Source organism: Misgurnus anguillicaudatus, chromosome 19 (genome assembly GCF_027580225.2).
Source record: "Misgurnus anguillicaudatus chromosome 19, ASM2758022v2, whole genome shotgun sequence".
NCBI lineage: Eukaryota > Metazoa > Chordata > Actinopteri > Cypriniformes > Cobitidae > Misgurnus > Misgurnus anguillicaudatus.
In genome coordinates this window covers 51,705,427-51,727,907 of record NC_073355.2, presented here as the reverse complement: position 1 = coordinate 51,727,907, position 22,481 = coordinate 51,705,427, and the positions used below count along the sequence as shown (strand labels likewise).

General features: G+C 37.1%; 1 protein-coding gene across 3 annotated transcripts; it reads right to left on the bottom strand.

Moving 5' to 3' along the window:
* Window positions 1-70: 70 nt before the first annotated feature.
* Window positions 71-12,832, bottom strand: LOC129436824 (tripartite motif-containing protein 16). Of its 3 annotated transcripts, none has more exons than XM_073857831.1 (7): window positions 12,133-12,832; window positions 9,516-10,101; window positions 6,208-6,303; window positions 5,919-6,131; window positions 5,698-5,842; window positions 5,535-5,594; window positions 71-885 (listed from the first exon to the last, which is right to left on the bottom strand). In XM_073857831.1, the coding sequence occupies exons 2-7, from the start codon at window positions 10,095-10,097 to the stop codon at window positions 344-346; spliced, it is 1,638 nt and encodes a 545-aa protein (XP_073713932.1). In that variant the 5' UTR covers window positions 10,098-10,101; window positions 12,133-12,832; the 3' UTR covers window positions 71-343. The 3 variants fall into 3 exon arrangements, with proteins under 3 accessions (XP_073713932.1, XP_055051061.2, XP_055051060.2); XM_055195086.2 differs by lacking the exon at window positions 12,133-12,832 and adding an exon at window positions 11,983-12,100; XM_055195085.2 differs by lacking the exon at window positions 12,133-12,832 and adding an exon at window positions 11,838-12,023.
* Between the last annotated feature and the right edge of the window lie 9,649 nt (window positions 12,833-22,481).

Genomic DNA, 22,481 nt, shown 5'->3' with positions numbered 1-22,481 from the left:
GTCAGATTGACGTTGGGTTTTCGCCTCAGATTGACGTTGAGTTTTCATGTCAGATTGAGGATAATTCATTTGCAGGTGATCTGTGATTTATAAAGGGATTATTGCTTTGTTTTATAAGTCTTAATATTTTTGCTGTATGCCATTTTTGGGTTTTGTGCGTACATAGACTTTTAGTAAGGATCCTACGTTTTATAAATGAGACCCCAGCTCTTTATTCTGCACTGCTGTACAGCCAAATCCAAGTGAGTGTTTGATTATTACACCTGATATTATGTAAGATCTTACTGTTAAGGGTAAATTAACATTAATCTGACAAACGACAAAGATTAGTGTAAATGAGCTTTTAGGGGTTTATAGATGACAGTCTGAATGCTGAGTGTTCATCAAGTTCAAACATAGGATAGAGAGGTTGAGTGAATGTTGTCTGAACTCTGTGAATGAGGGTCATTGTGTCTGAGACGCTGTAGAAAGATAATATTCCTGCACTGGGATCCACATACACTCCTACTCTACGGCTGGTCGGGGAAAGAGAAATATACGTCTCCATGTTATTGTGAATGAATGAATAATAATTTGGACAGCAGTAAAAACTCCAGGATTGATCGTTACGTCCAGCTGCACATTCAAGACGATTTCCTTTCCTACTGATGCTCTTATACGCCACTCCTATACCCACACCTGACCTCCCCTGTCCACTCCACTCCACCTCCCAATAACAGCGGCCATTCACAGCTTCTGTACACAACACCTGGGTCCACCTGTCAAATCTGTCTGGATGATCCAGATACTGCAGTGGTGGGACAGTTAATTTAGCCGCTTGGTTCCAGTCTAACAGCCTGAGGTAATAATTCACAGTGTTTGGATCCATAGTGAACTGATGGAAACCTGATGGAAAGAAGTTGGTATTACATACGTGGGTGTAGAAATTTGTTATAAACATGTCACCAGCACTTTATAACACAAAACCACTATTATAAGCAATGTTTTTTTTTTTTTTACTTAGATTTGAGTTGTAAGGGAAAACTGTTGACCCAATAGAGGGTATGCATTGACTTTATTGTTACACTTTACATTGAATTCTGTTGTTCTGAGTGAGCCTATTGTACCACTTGCACTGAGACATTTAAAATAATATCAAACAAGACCAGATTTAGATTATTTGTGCATGTAAAATTTAGCATTGCATATACAGTTTAGGGGTGAGTTTTGGGGTCCTCTGAACTTAGAGGAAGCTGTGTTCTTTGGGGAGGGGCTACCTTTAATCAGGATCTGACATCATTCTTACAGAGTTAACTAACAGTAAGCCAGTCACAAGTAAGTATTACGAAGCAAATCTTTCATGCATGCACATCTGTTTGTTTGCACCATAGACATTATATACGTAGACACCTCGTAGACTGAGCTGCCTATTGGAGCTTACGTATTGCGCTGCCGCCATCTTGGATGGGTCTCCAGTGCGCTCCCTTGCATTTATTTCTAATGAGGAATAATCATAACTCCCCTAATTTTTACCGGATTTTCACACGGTTTGAGTTGTTATAAGCAGCAGAGATTTATGATACAGGACGCTGTCACACATTGAAAAATACTGCTTTCATGCGAAATACTTTGTATTATGCTCTTTAAGTATGGCATATTGACAGAGGCAGACCCTACTTAAGTATTTTACTTTCTACATAAAAGTACATTTTCAAGTATCTGTATTTTATCAGTGTTATATTCCAAAGCATATTATCATAATTTTTACTCCATTACATTTCATAATTTCAAGTTTTTGGTTTATATTTAATATTTAAGTTCATTAAAAATCTACTTTTTTTTACTTTTACTTAAAAAGTACTTTAGTACTTTTACTCAAGAAAAGTAAAAGTGCACAATTTTTATGTAATTTTTACGTAATTAGGCATTGTATGTAATTAGGTATTAAATTAATTTTAATATGAATGAATGTTGCTAAAAACGAATCAGAGTTTCCCCTCTTGTTCTTCTATACTCTTTGCTACTGAGCTTTGATGACTCTGTCACAACAAAACCCTCCCGTTCTATACCAACTTCCCATTGCCTCCTCATGCCTGCATCACTGGGAAACCTTCAAGGCTGCGTTCCCCGAAACCCTCTTAGCTCTACGTCGTTCTTAAGTTGTACCTTAAGCTGTACCTTATCGTTAATACGTGTTTCCCGAAACGTTCTTAGTTAAGTATCACTTCTGTAAGTCGTTCGTTCGGAAGGTTGGTCTGGAGCACTCTTAGCTATACCTTATCCCACTTGACTCCGCCAGGGGCCATGACTGTGATAAAAGCTTGTGTATATTGCAGTCTATATAACTAAATATCTGTAAAAAAAGAAGTTGAAGTACACTCCGTGTTAAATTAGGCAATTTCTTTTTAATTTAAAGAATAAAATATTCACATAATTAGACATTATTACACTGATGGTTGTTAGATTTTTCATATTTTTTTCCAAAGGAACATCAGCTTCGAACTATTATTACAGGCTTAAGAAACTATTAAAAAAGATTTTGGGCATTTCAAATCCGTTAAATCTTTAGTTTACCGGCTATTTTAGCTGCAATAAAACAAATCAAGTAAAATCGCAGACCACGGGAGCACATTCATCACAAAATCATAATTGTTGATTTTCCTAAATATTATTATTGATGTTAAGTCGACTTTGCATCGAAGTTTTTTTAAAGGCACACACCATGGAACTTTTTGGCCACTAGGGGATGCTAGACATGTATTTCACGCCTAGCGCCCCTAGAGGCCACAAGCGCCGCAGCACTGTCGCAAAGGAAAGGAACTGGCCAACCTTAAAACTAAACTAAAAACTAAACATTTAAAACGCTAAACGATCAACATTTTGAGACAACAGGGAGAAACGCAGTCATGTTACAACTTTCTGATGAGGAACTCGTCGTGGCAGAAGCCATTTCTCAATCTGAAGGTTGCAGCCTCCGGATGTCGTATTTCTAAGCTGCATATGTCATCAAGACTCTCTTATTTCACAATATTAACAATTATAAAGTTGACTAGTATACTTAGTTAATCGTAAATTGTTGCAGTATGCTTATGACTTGTGAATGTAATGCTCAGTTTACCTTAATAAACCAGGCTTGATGACGTATGCAGCCTGCATATTTGACCTCCGGAGGATGCAGCCTTCCAATTGAGAAACGACCAGAAATATTTCCTTGCCTTTTTCAAAACAAATATTGTTGCATCGTCTCCCTCGCCACCAGGATTTTCCGCAATGGCGCTCGTTTTTTCTCTCTTTTGTGTGAAAATTGTCGCTCCAAATCCAAGTAAACCGATGTGATCCAAGCAGACATAAAGGCTGCCGCTTTGTAATACGTGACAGCAGAACGCAGCAAATGAGGAAGAGAGAAGAGAGAAACGCTCGGATCTGATTGGTGAATGAATAGGGTTTGGTTTTACACTGTGTGAGTTTGAGCAAGTTTGAATGCTATTGCATCCTGGATTGTAATGTAAATATCATAGACACAGTAAAAGAAAGGTAAATACGTGAACACAGCATCTGAATACAGCGAACTAAAGAACATCGCATTTATGTATGAATCAACAGTTTATATAAAAAAATTGCCTTAAAGGGGAATCGAACCCGGGTCGCCCGTGTTATAGGTCCGTGACACTAAAACTGCACCACGAAGTCACATACTATAAGTTGCTCTCTACACTGCTTAAGTAGCCTCCAGCAAAATTCACGTTAAAAACAAATTGTGTGGAGGAAGTGACGTATGCCGTAAAGCAGTCGAATTTTGTAGTTTTTTTTTGGTGCTCTGGTTACTACCAGAAACACTAAGTTTTAAAATACGAGTAAAAGTGATACAGACCCCGTCAGGCTATGGTAGACATGTCATTCAACCTATTTAAAGTCGATGTACTACCACAAGGGTCTTGAAAATGTATTATGAAGGTTGAAAAATTACATGGTGTCACTTTAATGTTTTCTAACTTTGAGGCAGCTGCATGCCATATTCTTTATAAACACTCAAAAGAAACTGCTCCACTTGATTATTGCTTGTATAAGGTCAACAAATTTTCCACATTAAAACTAATCAAAGCTAAAACCTAAAACAATCATAATATATATTTATATATATTAAATATAATATATATTTTTATGATATATTTAAGGTAAACAGACAGGCGCGGCTCCAGAAATGCGTCCATTAAGCGTTATCCGCATTGTAAACGTGCTGCTTGCGCAGTGTCCAAGCACATAAACGCGTGAACTAATGAACAACAATTTGTTTTTATATATTTTAAGTGTAATGCCAAGCCAGGTGACTTGCACGACCCACCTTATTCCCCTGTGCAACGCATTTATTGGGAACCTCTAATATAAATTATCCTTTAAAGTGAAGGAATAATGGATGCATTGGAGCACTTTATGCATAATAGTTTTGGACATTAAGTTGCGAGTTTTGCACGGGTTTGATATAAAATAAAATATACAAGGTTTATATTTAGTTGTTTGCAATTTGAAATATTTTTACCAGATATTCCTAATAAATGTAACTTGAACTATTTCTGAAATGTTTCTTTAATAAATAACACTGCATATAACGCAGCAAAGTACCTATTACATAAAGTGAACAATTGATTGTCGAGCAATCGATATCAACCTATTCAGCACCATCGCCATGAACAGCACCTGGTAACGTCGTACGTAAGAAAGTATACCTTAAGAAACCCGCTAAGGTACAGTTCGGGAAACACGCCTAGAAAAGGTAAACCTGTAGTTAAGGTTTAACTTAAGAGTCTTCGTAGCGCGCTAAGAGAGAACGTTATTGGGAAACGCAGCCCAGATGTGAAGAAAAAACAGCGAGAGATCATGAGAGAGTACCAGTTCCTGCTGAACATTGACATATTATAAATAATAACGTAAAATCTCCAAAATGATTGTTCAATCTTACTTGTGAAATGTAATCCCATGTGATCTGGAATCAATACTGCGCTGGTTATTGCAACAGTAAGCTGCACAAAATACGGCCATAGTATGGCTTTATTTCCGTTAACTCCCATTGACTCTGGTGCTAGCGTACAGTGAGGAGATCCATCCAATATGGCGCTGACGCTTGATGTGTTCCAGCACGTCATGAGGTGTCTACATATATAATGTCTATGGTTTGCACTTCAAAGGGAACAGCGCGCTAATGTAGTGGAATATGAAGACAAAATGAAAGTGATGTGATTTGTCAAGTATGGAAGCTCATACTCGAAATGTAACCTCTTCATATAACCCATTCCAGGGAGTTGTGAAAATAAGGTAAATTTTCGTAAGGGAACACAAGATTTGTTAATTAAATGTTACTTAAATATTAATTCAAATGTTTATTCTTCAACACAAAAACATTGGATAGTTTAAATCTCATGCCAAGATTTGTTAAGGTTTGGAAACTTTAGAGTTACTTTATAAGCTGCACTATGAGGTTTCTGTAGTAAATTAATCTGCATATCTCATTTGAGTGAACTGTAAGTCTGATGTATGATTGATTGATCTCAGTAACTTACATTGTAGGAATTCCATCCTGTTTCTGGGTTCAGGGGTCAAACTCATCTGGATGTTTTTCACTATGAAAAATGTCAAATGTAAATCTACAGCTATTGAATTTTTATTTTAAGCTATAAAAACAATCCTGGACTCATATCCGAGAATGAATATCCAGTAGTTTACCAAAAATCTTGTCCATCTCTTCTCTGAAGAAATGCTGCAGTTTCTCTCTGAATTGAGCGACAGATTTCACAACAGCATCAAAAGAGATGTCAGAAGTGATATTGAAGTTTTCTGTAGATCCAGAGAGAGAAAGAGACTGGAAACCCTACAGACACGGAGACAAACAACAGATCAAATATAAAAAAAGTTTAAGAAAAACTGATTCTCCCTGTTTTATTTACCTGAAGAAACTGAAAGTGATCTTGTGTTTGTGAAAGTGTCTTTATTTCAGCATCTTTCCTCTTTAAATCTTCAATCTCTCGCTTCAGTCCCTCCAGAAGTCCTTCAGCTCGACTCACTGCAGTCTTCTCCTGATCTCTGATCAGTTGTGTCACTTCAGAGATCAGTTGAGTAAATTTGATCTCACAGTCCTCCACTGCTGTCTTTGCAGATCGCTGTTATAGGACACAAACATTACAATCACATCTTACTGGAAAACACAATGAGCTTCAGTCTCAAACATCATCTCACCTTATAAGAGTCCACCGTCTCTCTGAGCTTCTGAAGATCTTTCTCTCTTTCCTGGATCTTCTGATTAAGTTCTTTCTGTTTTTCTCCCAACTGAGTCTGAAACATTCACTTTACATTACATAACCTTCTTAAACAATTAAATCTCTATGTGCCTATAATCAGTTAATGTATATTGTGATAAATAGGCAGAATACGAGTTCTCTTTCCCAAATTGGGAACACATTTCGTGGGACCAATCTACTTCGAGAAGCTATTAAAGCGCCAATGAAGTGCCTACTGGATTACTGGTTGCTCCTTATTGGCCCACCAGGAATTGGGTCCCCGAACTCATGCTCCCCGCAGTAGCCCCCCGGTGGATTCCCCTGAGGAAGGACCTTCTTTCTTAGGGAGGGGGCACATTATGGCACCCTGTGGAATCTCCACATATTGTCGCTTAATGGAGGTTCTAAGTGATTTACTGCAAGCAGTACCTAACACTATTGCTGCAGCACAAGCTCCGTCTACAAAACACGCTAAAATGAAACCTCAACAAGAAAACCCCCGAGAATGCCTGATCAGTTCCGCAAACGATCCGTTTTATATCTACAGACCAAATCATCTTCTTCGACTAAAATTTAAGCCTCTATTACCACCTGGACTATTCAGTAAGGATGACTTGTGTTGGAGCATTACATATTGAGTTTTTTGTTTGACACTAGAGGGCGCATTAGCCTTTCTGATGTATTTAAGTTTGTGTTAATGAGCCACAGGTGGCGAGGAATGGACGGTCAAACAAACCTTTTTGACCGTGTGAATCGGTTGTGCTAATGTTAAGTTCGTATTTTGTTTATGTGTTATGAAGTTTGAAGTTTTGTAAAGTATTTTATTTGTCTTTATTTGATTTATGTGCTATGTAAATAAACGGACAGGCATATTCAACTTCATCCTAAGATATGGACAATACATTTGTTTGTTTTTTTAGCAAGCCTAATGCACGCATCAATTCAGGACCCATAACTCCTTCCCCGTCGTTACAACTTGTATACTAGAAAACGATGGAAACAAGTACAATACCTTGCAGACCTCTTCTGGCAAAGATGGACTACTGAATATCTTTCATTGATGCACCAACGGCAAAAGTGGGCCAATACCAAGAGAAACTTAAAGGTAAATTACATAGTAATCATAGTAGACCACACAGCACCAAGGAACTCATGGCCTTTAGGTTGTGTAGTAAAGACCCTGCCAGAGCCCAAAGGTCTAGTTCTTCAGTTTGCTTCAGGAAACTGAAAAGTCACCCTCCACCATTAAAGTAAATATTGCTGCGATATCCATTCATCATACCTCGATAAACAGTGGGTCAGCACGACCTGGTTTTTAGGTTTTTAAGGAGTGAGCGGAGATTAAACCCCCGGGCCCTCCCTCTATCCCTCCTTGGGATCTGCCTGTGGTGCTGAAAGGTCTCCAGTATGTTCCCTTCGAGCCTCTGCATTCTTTGAGTCATAAGTTTCTCACAGTAAAAATGTTAACACTCCTCGCATTGGCTTCTGTCAGAGGGTATGGGCCCTCAGTGCATTTTCGGTGGACGATTTGTGCCTTCAGTAGCCCGGCTACGTGCCCAAGGTTCCCACCACTCCTTTCAGAGCTCAGTTGGTGAGCCTGCAAAGGCTGCCCGCTAATGGAGGCAGACACAGCCATGGCTTTGCTATGTCCCGTATGTGCACTACGGATGTATGTGGACCGAATGCAAAGCTTCAGGGGCCTCATTAATAAAATGCTTTGTAGAAACTATCCTACATTTGATCTTACTATCATTTATCAAAAATACGTATGTGTGATTCATAAACCGAACGTACGCACAGAAAACACGCATACTTCTTTCTTTCAGTTGTGAAATGTATAAATCGCAAATGATCTTGAACTTGTGCGCAGCTGAGGAGTTTCAGATCTCCGCCTTTAAACAATGCCTAATTAATGTCATAGACATATAAAAGAGCGCTTGTCAATGTTTAAACCCAATTTTGAGCCGCAAGAATGGCTTAAATTTCCAAAAACCTGCAGCAATCAGACAAGCAAAAGTGCATTCGTCTGCTCAGAGTCTGACGTGGCGCTAAGCACTTTTCCACGTCAAAGACAGTTTTTATAAATATGGCCTTTGCCGTGGATTATTGCGTACACATACTTTACGATCAAATCTGTGTGTACGCACGCTTTATAAATGAGGCCCCTGGACTTCACAGCAGCTCTTCATCTGTTACGGTGGTCAGCAGACAAGGAAAGCTGTCACTAAGCAGAGGATGTCCCATTGTATTGTGGACACCATCGCCCTGGCTTACCACTCCATGCTCTTTAATTTGAGAGCTCACTTTACAAGAAGTGTTGCATCCTCTTGGGCATAAGCTCATGGTTCGTCGCTGACAGACATTTGCAGAGCTGCTGGCTGGGCGACACCTAACACGTTCAATAGATTCTATAGTGTTTGTGATGAACCGGTTTCCGCTCGTGTTCTCTCCTCAAACCGGTGAAACACTTAGGTGCGGCTCGCGTGTTGGCTTGCCATTCCGCTGCACTGCTACCGCAGCGTCATTATGGAACGCCACTGGTGCAAAAACGTCACAAAAATGTTTTTTTGTTATTCCTACTAGCCCACATTTTCCCTTAGCAGAGCCTGCTCTGCGTCTTTGTCAAGTTTATCAACTACTCAGTGACTTCTATATGGGCAACCTATCGGTTGTTTTGTTTTATATATACCACCCACTTCACCTTCTTAGGGGGTGGCTTCCACAGCGTTCTTGGTTCCGGCCAGACCGGGTTCGCTTCCCAGTTTGCCTAGATCACAACCGTGGGTTAAGGAACAAGTATAGTGGCCGGCCTTTCTGCATAAGCCCAGGTTCCGTCTCCTCAGTGGAGTCGGAAGGTTTATGCAGGCACTGGTAAGGATTCCCAATCCGTTGGTCACGGTGTGACGTCGTAGTGACCGACCGAAAGGGAACATCTCGGTTACGTATGTAACCCTCGTTCCCTGGAGGAAGGGAACAGAGACGTCACCTCCCGTCGCCACAGTTTGCTGTTCCACTGTTGATATCAGCTGGGCACTGATGCTCGGCTTTCTCAGGGTAAATAGCTGATTTGGTATCGCACCTGCCTCTCGTTAAATACTCGCGGGGCGGGACGGCACCACCAGATGCAAATACCTGCATGCCAAGTTTATTGGTGCTTTAGTAGCTTCTCAAAGTAGATTGGTCCCGCAAACTGCTTTCCCAATACGTCGGTCTTCTTTCAGGGAACGAGGGTTACATATGTAACCAACACGTTTCCTCGGATCTCACCTGTTTCTCTGCACTTGCCATTGATATAGATACAGTGTCATGATTTCTGTGTTCATCCACAATACACAGCATACACATACATCGCTGACATTGATTGCAGTAAATCTCCATCATTTTATCATGTCGAGAGCAGATCATCTCCTGCAGTTGTCCGGTGGCTTCTATCAAGTTGTGTCTTTTACCTCTGAAGAAATTCTCATGTTGATCAAGATGAGTTTGACAGTAAGAGTTCAGACACATCAGACAGGATTTGATGGCTTTGAGTTTTTCAGTACAGACGTCACACTCCACATCTCCATGTTCAGCATAACAGTGAGCAGGATTAATAGATTGGAGTTTAGTCTTCTTCAGTTTCTCCACCATCTCAGCGATCACCACATTCTTCCCTAAAACAGGTCGTGGACTGAAGGTTTCTCTGCATTGAGGACATCTGTAGATTCCTCTAAGATCCTCTTGATCCCAGCAGTCTGTGATACATCTCATACAGTAAGTGTGTCCACAGGGAACAGTCACTGGATCCTTCAGGAGATCCCAACATACTGAACATCTGAACTCATCTTCTGAAATACTGGACTCTGCCATTTCACTGCATGTAGAAAGACACAGAGACTGTTAGTTAATTATCTGTTAATTAATGCTAGTACTAAAATGCATGTTTCAGGTGTCTTAACAGAAAACAGCTTGTACTTTCATATCTTAAAATATTAGCGTCATTGTTTTGTCTCGAGAAGCACAGCAGTAAAGAAAGCGTAGCCTAATGGCATAGAGGCTATGGCGTAAGTCCTACGCAGAAGTGTTTTTCTCCTGTCTCCCCAAAAGAATTGTTTCACACCTTGACCGTTGTTCCCGTGTCAGCTTGCTTACTCATTGTTTTTAACCTGTAGCACTTTAAGATCTGTGATGAAAAGTGCATTATAAATAAAATCTATTATTATATTATTATTATTATTAGAAGACTGCTGACATTAGCTTAACTTAGGACTTTCTTTAGTAGGGGAGAGCGGAGCACAACCTAACACTTTTTGGCTTTGGCCTATCATTCAAAAAATATTTAAGTTAAATGAATAATTATTTTACACAGTCAACATACACGTCTCTGCTACAAATGAACACTTAAAGTTTGTTTGTGGGATCTACCGTTATTGTACAATTACACCAAAAGTGACAGGAGTGCAAACATTACCCCATAGTTGGGGTTCATTGTAACAAACAGAGGGTTTGTTGTAACACCTGCTAGAAAATTGAGTTTAAACACAAATAATTCAATCCAATTTTGTCTATGTACTAAAGGTAGATATTGTTTATATATCTGCCTATAATAGATAGATATCCACACATTCATCCATCCATCATCCTTCATCTACCAATCATTGTATTTTGCAGCAATGCATAGAAATTGATTTTTTTAAAGAACAAAAAATTATAATTGTGAGTTATTTCCCCTGATATTGTATTAACAGTTATCATTTTGATGAATAGTATTTACATAGTTTTCATTTCATTAGTGATTAAAATAATATAAAGTTGGATTTGGTGACTTACACACCCAACTCAGAAATAAAAAAAACATGATGAAGAAATTTAATTTCATGCCTCCAAAACACTCTTTGTTTAATATCTTAACCAAAACACATCAAAAGTTTTCACAAATTCACAGAAGTTCTTCTGACAGTATTTAAATAAGAAATACTGTAACTCCATGTAACTTCATGTTCTCCATCCTAAACTATACTTAAAAACTGCAATGCTTTGTTGTTATTTGTTTCTATTTCATGTGAAGTTGCTTTGGAAAACAATTGTGAAAAGCTGAATTGCATTAACTTGATACTTACAACGTTAAAAAAAAACACAGTTCACCAATGTTAGCCCAACCTTTTGAACGGTATAGTTTAACTTTCGTTTTGGTGTAAATGAATGCGGAAATGAACATAACGCAACACATCCCGTTAATTTATGATTTCAGATTTTTTTAAGTTCACTAACGATAGAAGAATAATGTTTTTGTGACATTAAAAAAAACTATTAAGCACCGGCATACATCATCAAATGCTATTTATAACGCTTTTTATGAGTTTAATTTAGAAAGTTAAGCCAAAGTTCCAAAAAACATTCCCTGTTAGTTGGGAAGTCAAATGTCCAGACGTACATAATTAGTATTATATAAAGCCTACCATATCATAAAACTAGCACACCGATTTAGTAAAACCGACACTACACGGGATTACAAAAAAGCCTACAGACAGAGTAAAAACACAAACTCACAAATCTTTACAAAATAAAATATACAGTACATTCAGAACAAAACCGAGTATCATTACTTACATGCGTGTCTAAGCACTTTCTTCCGCGTGTGTTTAGTTTGACAGCTTGCCTAAATTATTACTCGAATGATTTACAAACGGCCAGTTAACGGGTTAACTCTGTTACACGCGACAAACTTTACAAGTCAGGATTATCCAATACTAACCGCAGAAATGCAGAACCATACGCCCTAAAGTATGAGGATAACAGGCATCCCGTTACGTCAGTGGTGGACCGTAGGATGATTTCAGAGGGATTGAGACACTTTTTGCTGTGTGCGCGCGTGTGCGTGTGTGTGTATATACCAACTTTTTACCTTCTCTTTAAACTGCAGGGTTTAGCCAGGGTCGTATAATAATAGAGTTACGACACTCACATAGACGTCCGTTGTAAGAATGGAATGCGGAAGTAACAGCGTGTCATGAAGTGACGCATAGTTCCAAACGCAGCACTGAAGCCCATTCATTTCAATGACACCTGCTGGTAAATCGATGAAATTACCGTTTCTCTTTACATTTTCAGACATTTTATGAATATAGTCAACAGTGATATTTTATGATCTCTGCTGTAGGTAATGATTATCGTTAATAATAACTAGAATTTTTTTTATATTTTAATGAGTTGTGTATAATGTGTTTTTAATGGTTTAATATTTTATTACTGGTGGCCATCTACTTTATACTTATCTTTTTTTATATATTACGAGTAACACTAGGGGGCAACAGCGACAAGCTATATGCCTTATAAGAAAGTCACACTGCTTCACAATGCTGCTATGTTTCTCATTGTGTTTGGTAAGTAATACGAGTGATGTATCCTCGAAAATCATGTATGATTATATTAACATTTAATGTGTACTATAAATACAATTAAATATGAATTTAGTGTGTTTCTGTTATGCTTCACTGTTACAAATAACCGCGTTGGCGATCTTTTTTGTGATTTGAATATAGTAAAATTGTAGGAATTATGTTTTTAGCAGATTGATAGCCATTTATATAGCCATATTTATGCTACAAAAATAAAAGATAAACTGTGTTGCTGTAGTATAGATAACCACAGTTATCTTTGGGTCATCATTAACTGTTTATCTTTATTAACTGATTTACTGTATTTCCATCACTCCCTAGTAAAAAACGTTATAAACATAGTAAATATAGTGATCAATTCCCATTACAAGCTAATATTTACCTAAAATAGCTGAAAACCTATGCAAACAGATTGACAGCCCTGCTTGGTTTGGAACTGTAGAACGTTACACGAATCACGTGACCGCACGGCGGCGAGATCAAAGCGTTTCGTAACTCTGTTATTATACGACTCTGGGTTTAGCCCTCAGTGATGATGTGAAGAGAGCATTGTGATGCCTATTTGCCAATTTATTGAGTATTATTATATCAATAAATTAATGTAGGCTACATACATTACTCTTCTAGTTCCAATCCCTTATGATTTTTGATAAAACAAGCAAAAAAAATCTGCCAATGGGGTAAGCAAAACAAAGAATCTTTCAAGGACAAATTCAAGAAAAAATTGCTTACCCCATTGGCAGATTTATTTGCTTGTTTTATGCACAAAATCACTTAAATTTGATATTTTTGGTCTAAAAACTAGACGTATTTTCTTGGGTCGTTTTGCTTATCAAGAAAAAGCATCTTCATTTAAGAATTTTTAGATATTTTTACTGAAAACAAAACAAAAACACAAAAAAATATTTTTCTTGAAAATCATTTTTTGCAGTGTATTATTCTAGATTTTATAATAACTGTTTACATTGCATTTACTTTCATCCACGGTTATCTTCTACTTTTATTTATTATAAAATAAATAATATTATTTCTTGCAATACACTTTTTATTGTTTTGTCAATAATAATATTAATCTAGATCATGATTAAATGGAGCAGTACACATAATAAATCTCCCAGCGGGCACCTTGATGTCAATTTGACGTCAAATATTAGACAAGATTTGATCAAGATGATGCAAAGGATCATTTCAAAGTTAGATTATACATTAAGTCTTTCTAGTGGTTAATTTGTGAAAATATGAGTTTTATTCCATAGTGAAATTTATAAGTATATGGGCCAGCATGTTTGACATCATCATGTCAACGTCATGTTATAGGCGTTCAGTTGATGTCATATTGACTTCAAATCAATGTAAATTTAAAATAATAAAAAAATTAACTGGGGCATCAAAATGCATCCATTTGGCACATATGTTTTGAATAATATGTTGTTGGATTTCTGCATAAAAGTGGACTTCTGTAACTTCTGTGGGTAAAAAAAAACCCATATTTTTTTATTTTTAGTGATATTATATACTTTAAAATGAACATACATTTGCTGTAATTGATAATGAAATTGTAATACCTTATAATGTAAGCATATAGAGTATTACAACTACATGGTAATTTATGGAAAATTTACATTAGTTAGATTTTTCATGGTGAACATGCTACATATTTTAAAATTATTTAGATTTTCTTGTCTTTAACTGATAGATGCAATGCTAGGGTTCTTAAAAAACATATTTATTTTAATTTTTTTTTATTTTAATTATGAAAAACGTAGGGCCTACAATGCCCATTCATATTCTCTATTCCTAATACCACCTGTAGATGGCGCCATAGCTTTTTGACATTCTTGGGTTTCTCTGCAGCTAAAGAATGGACTACAACAATTAATTAATTTATTTTTGTGTGTAAATTGATGCAAACCTAGTATGACAATGTTATACATGTATACACGGAAAAAGTAAAATAAAAAAATTTGGAAGATTTACGACATTGATGACCGTTGAAAAGCAGGCCAGACCAGAAAGTGTGCGCTGTGCAGGGAAGTCGAAGCAGCTCGAGAAGGTTGGCGCTTTTATCAGGTGAGTAATAAACATCTCATGAAATAAAACATAATTTGGTAACTTTAAAAACTTAGAAGATTGTGTTTTGATTAAAAATTTGACATTGCAATGAGTATTTAGTTATTTTGTGAATTGAAATATCCCGCTAGTTAATGTAACATTACTGTGAAGGACGCTGAGGTAACAGAGTTAGATCCATTAAGCAGGTAACTATTGTTTTTTTTTTTAAATGTTGCGAGTAATGTTAGTTTTACAGTTTTTGTTCGTACTAATAAAAGTGCCCAACGTTTGAATCTCTTTCCCGCATGCGATGCAGCAAAACGCAACATAACCCATTATAATTCAAAATTGTGTCCAGTTGTTAACTTAGATGCAAAATGAACATGAATTAGGCTACATCATTGTTATGTATTCATCAGTGCAGTTGGATCGTTGAATCTGTAGGCTATCTATCCTGTAAATGTACACAGCGAGTTCGCCAGTACGACGCTCGTTCAGAACGACGACTCGCACACAAATTACTCATTTGAACCACTTCATTTAAGCTATTGAACTTTTCAGTCATATATCGTGTTGGTAGTAAAAAATCTTGTGAAGAGGGTAAAAAAAGGTCATCTTTATGATTCCTGAATATACCTGAATGATTGAATCATTTAAAATGAACCACAGAGAATGCAAGATGTGAACGAGTTTTGGTTAATTCAGTCGGCCATTGTGGGCTAAAAAGTAAGTTAAAGGTGATTAAAAAGCTTTTTTATTAAAAACATTCCTGTTTAGTAAAATAAGTAATGTTTTATATAACTTTTAACTTAATAGTTGTCATTTTCATCTAATTTTATTAGAAATAATAAGTTAATGTCATTTTACGATAGGCTTACGTGTGTGTGTACAAGTTAAGATCAGGATTACACCACCTCCGCCTCATTTTGAGCCAGGAAAAACCCTGAAAATAAACTTTATGAATGTGAAATGACTCGTCTAAGGTTAGTTTTATGAGATGATATTTAACACCCTGTCTCTCGTCTTGTCTTTGTCAGATCGTTTGTTTGGAGTCTCTGTTTGTTCCAGCCATTGTGTTCCTTTTGCTCCTCCAGAGACTACTATGCGGGTTGTCCGTGCCAGTGTTGTGACTCTTGCATCTTTCACCGTGTGACGTTGTTCAGGGCCGGATGGTGCTCTGAATCTCTCCATGTGATTTGCTTATCCAGGGTTTTTTCCTCTCCTTGTACGTTAGCCTATATGTGCTGTTTGGTGTAACAATGGACCGAGTTCCACATCTTTCCCCTCACCAAACACATAAATACGATTACTGTTATCATGTATAATTGGTTGTCTTTTTTCTTTTATCAGAGTTCTTACAAACAGATTGATTGCAACAATGAACATGGATGGTTCAGGGGTGAAGAAGGCCTTTGAAAAACACGGCTATGTTGTGTTATAATAGGTACTACATTACTTTTTTTGTATGATTAAATGATGTACTAATAATAATAATAATAATACATTTCATTTATAGGCGCCTTTCATGACACTCAAGGACACCGTACATCAAATAAATATAGAAAACAGTCATAAAATACAAAACAATCAAATCACATTAATCAAAACATGCAGAATAAAACATTAATAATAGGCCTGCTTAAAAAGATACGTTTTAACCGCGATTTAAAAATGGGCAAAGTACTATTCAGTGTTACCCATTGTGTGGCAAACTTTTATCCATCACATGTGCACAGTGGCTATACTGTAGGGGTTTAATAATTAATTGTACAATTATTATGCCCAGTTTCTCAATGAATTACAGTCAAATGCAGCCACATCCAAAAGCCAGAGGGCGCTCTCATGCATAAACTCAAAATATGCACAGTTATTTATCTACAAATGTTCAGACAATAGTAAAAGCATGGGTTTTAAAACAGGCGCGGAGCCTGGGCCCGCCCATATTGACAGCTGGCCTGCCCAATCAGAAATAAAAAAATACTACTCTGTATAGTTAGACATGTGTCACTCCCCTCCAGAAAACACTTCATTTACTGATGGATTTATTTGTTTATTTAATTCATCCTTAATCCACCGTCAAACTATTTAAAACAGTAGAAAACATAAACAATCTAACAACACAATCAAAAGAGCAAATAAATCAAGAAATAAAGCATCAAAATACACAAACATACCTAGCTGGTATACAAACTGAGAGGGAAATGAGTCCAAAACGCAACTTTAAAAGGCACTAATTACTTCAGACACAGCGGTGTACCGGCATGACCGCGAGTCGACATCTTGAGTCTCTCTTTCTCAGGTGCATCCTAGGCTACAACCATAGACAGTAAAAGAAATGGACACAGCGACCCCATTGGATTCAACGGAGACAAGTGAAGTCAATTAGAAGCACGCACTTCCTGGGTGTCGAGCGTACTGCGCCGACTCAAACTGAGTTTAATGACGTAGATGTCACATGAGCAACCTGTCTGACAATTGTAAGTCTTCTAATAGTCGTGCCACGCGAAATCTGAATCACGCACCGAATCTTGCAGAGACGGCGAGCGTGAACAGGAGCGAATTTTGGTAAGTATTCTGATTAATAATCTCCCTTGACTTTAAGCCTTCACGTCCACCGATTGCCTCATAGTCAGTAAAAGATTGCCAACAAGCATCTCTCTCAGTCCATATGGTATTTTCTCTACTGTGCGGCAGAGAGTCGCAGGTTATAACGCAATCGTTAGCCTATTTTTACAAAAACTGCTTCTACTGGGCCATAACGTAAGATACATGGTAATGGAGCCTTTTATACATTTTCGTGTTTCTTTAGAAATAATTAATGGACAAATGGAGTCTTTAAACGCCTCAGATGTAAAGTTATTCACTGTCAAAGTGATGCCAAAGTGAATGGGAGTCAATGGGATGCTAACAGCAGGTGAGTGTTCGCTAAGCAATGGCGTCCGGGGAAGCTTCAATAAAATATGAAACCCTGCCCCCCTGGCTACAACAATAATTGTGCGCATGTAACCCTTGACCCGGATGACCTCACTTCCTCTTAGATGAATCAATCATCATCTTCATCATCACCATTATAAATAATAATAATGACAGACATGGGATGCAATTGGTATGCAAAAAAGGTATATATCAAAAGAGAAAACAAACAAACAAAACCAATACACTTAAACAACAGCTAAAACATGGATACTACTTTACATTATGGTTCTAATGAGAAAAATATTCCCGAGCAGCTTTCAGCCATGATCACATTGAGAACTTTTCTTGCAAGCAAGTGGAAAACGTATTTTGAATAACAACACGTTATAAATATGTGTTGCGTGCTTTCCTCTCAATAACATAAACACACAACAAATATGACAGCGGGGTAAAAAATAGAAAGAAAGCATCTGATCACAGTGATGTTGTTTGATATAGCAGCCTACCAGCTCTCTAACTCAGCACTATGAGTCACGCCACGTTTATTGCTACACTTTATACAATATAGCCTATTGCTTTTAAGCAACAAATAGCTTATCTTAACTTTCTTTAAGCCTCCTGTGTAATTGAGACATTAGTTTAAAGCAACACTATGTAGTTTTTTTATTTTTAAATAATGTCTCTAAAATTTTTTCAGTGATAGAACAACTTTTAACTGGACAAATTTTACTGTTGCTGCAACCTGAGCAGCCTCCTAGCTGGTACAAGCACAGTGCCGGTTCTAGACAAATTTCACTAGGGGGGCCAAGGAGGGGCCAGTGTTTTACCAGAGGGGCACATAAAAAAACGGCAAGAAATTATATTTAAAGATTATAAAGGGGTTACGGGAGTTAGTTTAAGACAGGACTAGGCCTTAGTTTAATTAGGAAATATAACTAGTTTTAACAAACATGCCTTACTAAATACATTACTTGTGTGCATTTTGAAGCAAAACAAAGGGCACTGGTGTATTTTAAAATATGGCATTGCAAGTTGTTTTCAGTTTGGACAGCTCTTACATTTATTTTAGTCTAGGACTAGTCTAATCCCTTTCCGGGAAACTTTATTTTACTTTACAATCATATAAATCTTTATTTAATACAAGAGTGAGTGCAGGTGCAAAAGGGGAGCTTGGCTCTTTTCTAAAGCCCCCCAACCGAAAATCATGCGAGCCTACTCAATAAACTTTATGAAATGCAAATTTTTATAAAGACAAACGTTTGTTTTAGTTTACATATAAACACACATTGCTAGACAGTTAGGGACCACAATCTAATCAGCATTTAAAATAATATTTATTTTAAATTGTAAACATTTTTACATGATACATTTAATTATATTCTTCCAATTTTATGCACGTATATGTAAGAGCATAATTACAGCGCTTTTTACAATGTGTAAACTTTAAAAAGTTAGCGAGATGTTGGTTTTGCCGGTTGTTGATGAGTAACAGCTGTGAATGATCACCGCGCTTAAGCAGCCACGTCACAGGAGAACAAGTGAACAGTGTCCCAATGTCAAGTGAGCTAGAGTCCTTACCAGTGCCCAAACCTGCATACAAATTCTCAACATCGGAAAATTGAGAACGAATTGAGACACTCGCAGAGCAGCACCCGGAGCCAGCTACAGTGGTTGGGTGTGCCGCTCTAATTTGCCCGTTTAGAACGTTATGCGTCGGATTAGTTCCGCTTTTGGCGCTCGCGTGTAAAATCTAAATAAATGTATACTTTTTTATTTGGTCAGCACGGGGTGGCCACAGGGGTAGCCAGGGACTTGTCTACAGAGGCACGGGCCACCCTTGGCCTCCTTGTAGAACCGCCACTGTACAAGCACACTCTGAATGTGGCGGTGGAGGGTAGGAAACTGACTGATATGCGCGCTCCTCGGCTCCGCTCTTCATGAGTAGTGTAAGGGGTGAAAAAATATGACCCCATCCATCTGTTGGCCCAATGGCGGAAACCAAACGGCATGGCGAAGGGTTATAGCGCGTTCGGTCTTTTCCGGCACTTTGCAGATGACGTTTTGGCGTTACATAATTTAGTTATATTTATCTCTTATCTGACTCCAAACACAAAGATTTAGTTTATATTATAGTACAAATCGGAATTGATTATTACTTTTAAAACTTACAGAATTTAGATGAATGTTTGTTTATTCTGATAAAGCTCTGGTATTACACTCGTTCATTCGGTTCTCACAGTCGCACATGATCCTAGTACGGGCCTCATAATTAATATACTGGTCAACGCTCATAAGCGAATCAGTATTGGTCGCTGCCAGAGGTTGGACTATCCGCTTAAGCGGCCGCTCTCTGCATGCTCAACTTTAAACATACTTTATTTAGTCCCCTTAGAGGTGACATTTAATTATTACAATAATTATTTCTAATCAAAATTAATGAATATAATAATATTGAAATAAACAGAGGTTGAGACTTACCCTATTTAGAGTAATCAGAAATGTTACTCTAAACGGAAACACAGCCTCCACGCTTCTAAGTACACTTAAACTAACGCCAATTGCTATTCGTATCTCACAAATCCTCAGCTGATGTATTATTCACTATCTAACTGGGATTTGGGCCGATCCTAGCCTGATTTCAGTCCTTACGGTAAGTACGGATACAACGATATTACTTGCAGTGTCAACATTTACCGAGCAACACAGAATAAAATCAAACACAATTTATTAACCAGGTAGGAAAAACATAATTCAGAAGCAATTTACATTCCAATTCAAATACAAAAAAACAAATATAATCAAATGAGAATAATGCATACCTGGCAAATGATGAATATCGAGCCCAGTCTCCTGAAGATGCGTATAAATAGCACGAAGTGTAAAACTCGTGCAATACATACGCCAAATTCCACTTTGGCGTGCATATGATACGCAAGTCCTTCCCATTCACTTAAACGGTGCATCTTTTTTTGTCGTTTTATTTATTGGTTTCTCAATTTTTTTTCTATTTTTTACCATTTTCGCTTGGGTTTAGGGTTAGAACAACTTTTTGTTATATAAAATGACATCCTAACCCAAACCCCAACTCTAACCCCAACTCCAAGCGACCATGGCTTAAATATGGACAAAAACATGGAGAAACCTGTATATTAAATATCCTCATTAAGCAAATCTAAAGTCTAACCATAAACCCAAGCGAAAATGGTTTAAAAAACAGAAAAAAATTGAGAAACCAATAAATAAAACGACAAAAAAAGATGCCCCGTTTAAGTGAATGGGAAGGACTTGCGTATCATATGCTCGCCAAAGTGGAATTTGACGTATGTATTGCACGAGTTTTACACTTCGTGCTATTTGTTTATGTGCTAAAATAAAACTTTATTCTTGTGGTCTAGAATAGGACATCAATGTGTTAAAAAAAAATGCTAATCAAATGAACGTCAAAACTTGACGTCAATTTAATGTCAAGTTTTGACATCGATTTGATTTGCATTTTTTACCAATTCTTTGATGCCTATGTTTGACATCAATTTGATGTCTATTTGACATTAATTGCCTGCTTATCATTACAGACTTTCATGTTTATACAAAAATAAACCTTTAGCACCAACTACTGCAGTTCAAAGAAATCAGTGTTGTTTTGAGATTGATGTTGGGTTTTGACGTCAGATTGACGTTGGGTTTGTCAATGCTTATACTGGTCATAATATCACAACTGTCAATACTTTTATACGACAATTAAACAGACAACATTTTATATTCAATGATAATGCAATCAGTATGCCATAGATAGAGCAAGGACAGAAACAAATCAAAACCTAATTTTTGATGAACATATCCAGAAAATCATGCATAAAATACATTGAACAATTCACCAAAATTTCACAAAAGTATGTTATAAACAAAGTCAAAAACAAAATAAAAAATTAATACAATGTATTCATTTACAGTGCTAAATCACTGAAGACAATCAGAAAACATCTCAGATTAGATGATGACAGATCTCTGGTGGAGCTGGGGTTGGAGGTGGGAGTTAAAGTCAGTGTGGGGATTCAAATAAATCTGTGATGTGTGTTAAAACTTGATTGGTTCATGTCTGACGTAGCTGACTCTCAACTGATGCAAAACTGCAAACTGACACAATACTTGATGATAAAAACATAAAATATTTCATCAACTAAAATTGGAGTAATCCTTAATGCTAACTACATGTGTATTGATCACGCAAATATTAGATTGCAATTTACAATTTAAGAAAATGAATTGATTTCTATAAATCATACACATTAATATTTAATATTCATGATCAGCTCTCTATCCTGCACTGCTGTACAACCAGATTCATCAGATTTTGATTATTCATTATAACTGAATATACAGCTGAGTATCATCAGCATATAAATAAAATAATGCATTGTGGTCTCTAATAATATTCGCCAGAGAACGCATATATAAATAAAAGAGGAGTGGGCCTAAGATAGAACCCTGAGGTACACCACTAATAATATGAGCTGAGGAATTTGCCCAATGATACAGAAAAGGACATGTCTCTAAGATATGAAGTGAACCACTGTAAGGTCACACCCTTGATACCAATCAAATGCTCTAAACACCAAAAAAGTACATCATGATCTACTGTATCAAAAGCGGCTGTATGATCTAGTAGCATCAAAACAGCATTTTCACCAAGAGTTTTAAATGTTACATGAGGCTTATAGGGTTAGTTCATCCTTAAATGATTGTTTCGTCTCACACGTTATTGTTTGGTCTCACACAAATTTGAGATAAGTTAAAAATGTACACCAAAATTATAAAAAACTTGATTCAATTCTGAAGTATACACATTAATATTTAATCCTCATGATCAGCTCTTAATCCTGCACTGCTG

What these genes read in the sequence shown, in the direction of transcription:
- LOC129436824 (XM_073857831.1), bottom strand. Translation starts at nt 10,097, where the DNA reads ATGGCAGAGTCCAGTATTTCAGAAGATGAGTTCAGATGTTCAGTATGT. An exon ending in AGACGGTGGACTCTTATAAG is followed by an intron (nt 6,132 to 6,207) that starts GTGAGATGATGT and finishes GTCCTATAACAG; the next exon opens with CGATCTGCAAAGACAGCAGT. An exon ending in CAGGATGGAATTCCTACAAT is followed by an intron (nt 886 to 5,534) that starts GTAAGTTACTGA and finishes TCTTTCCATCAG; the next exon opens with GTTTCCATCAGTTCACTATG.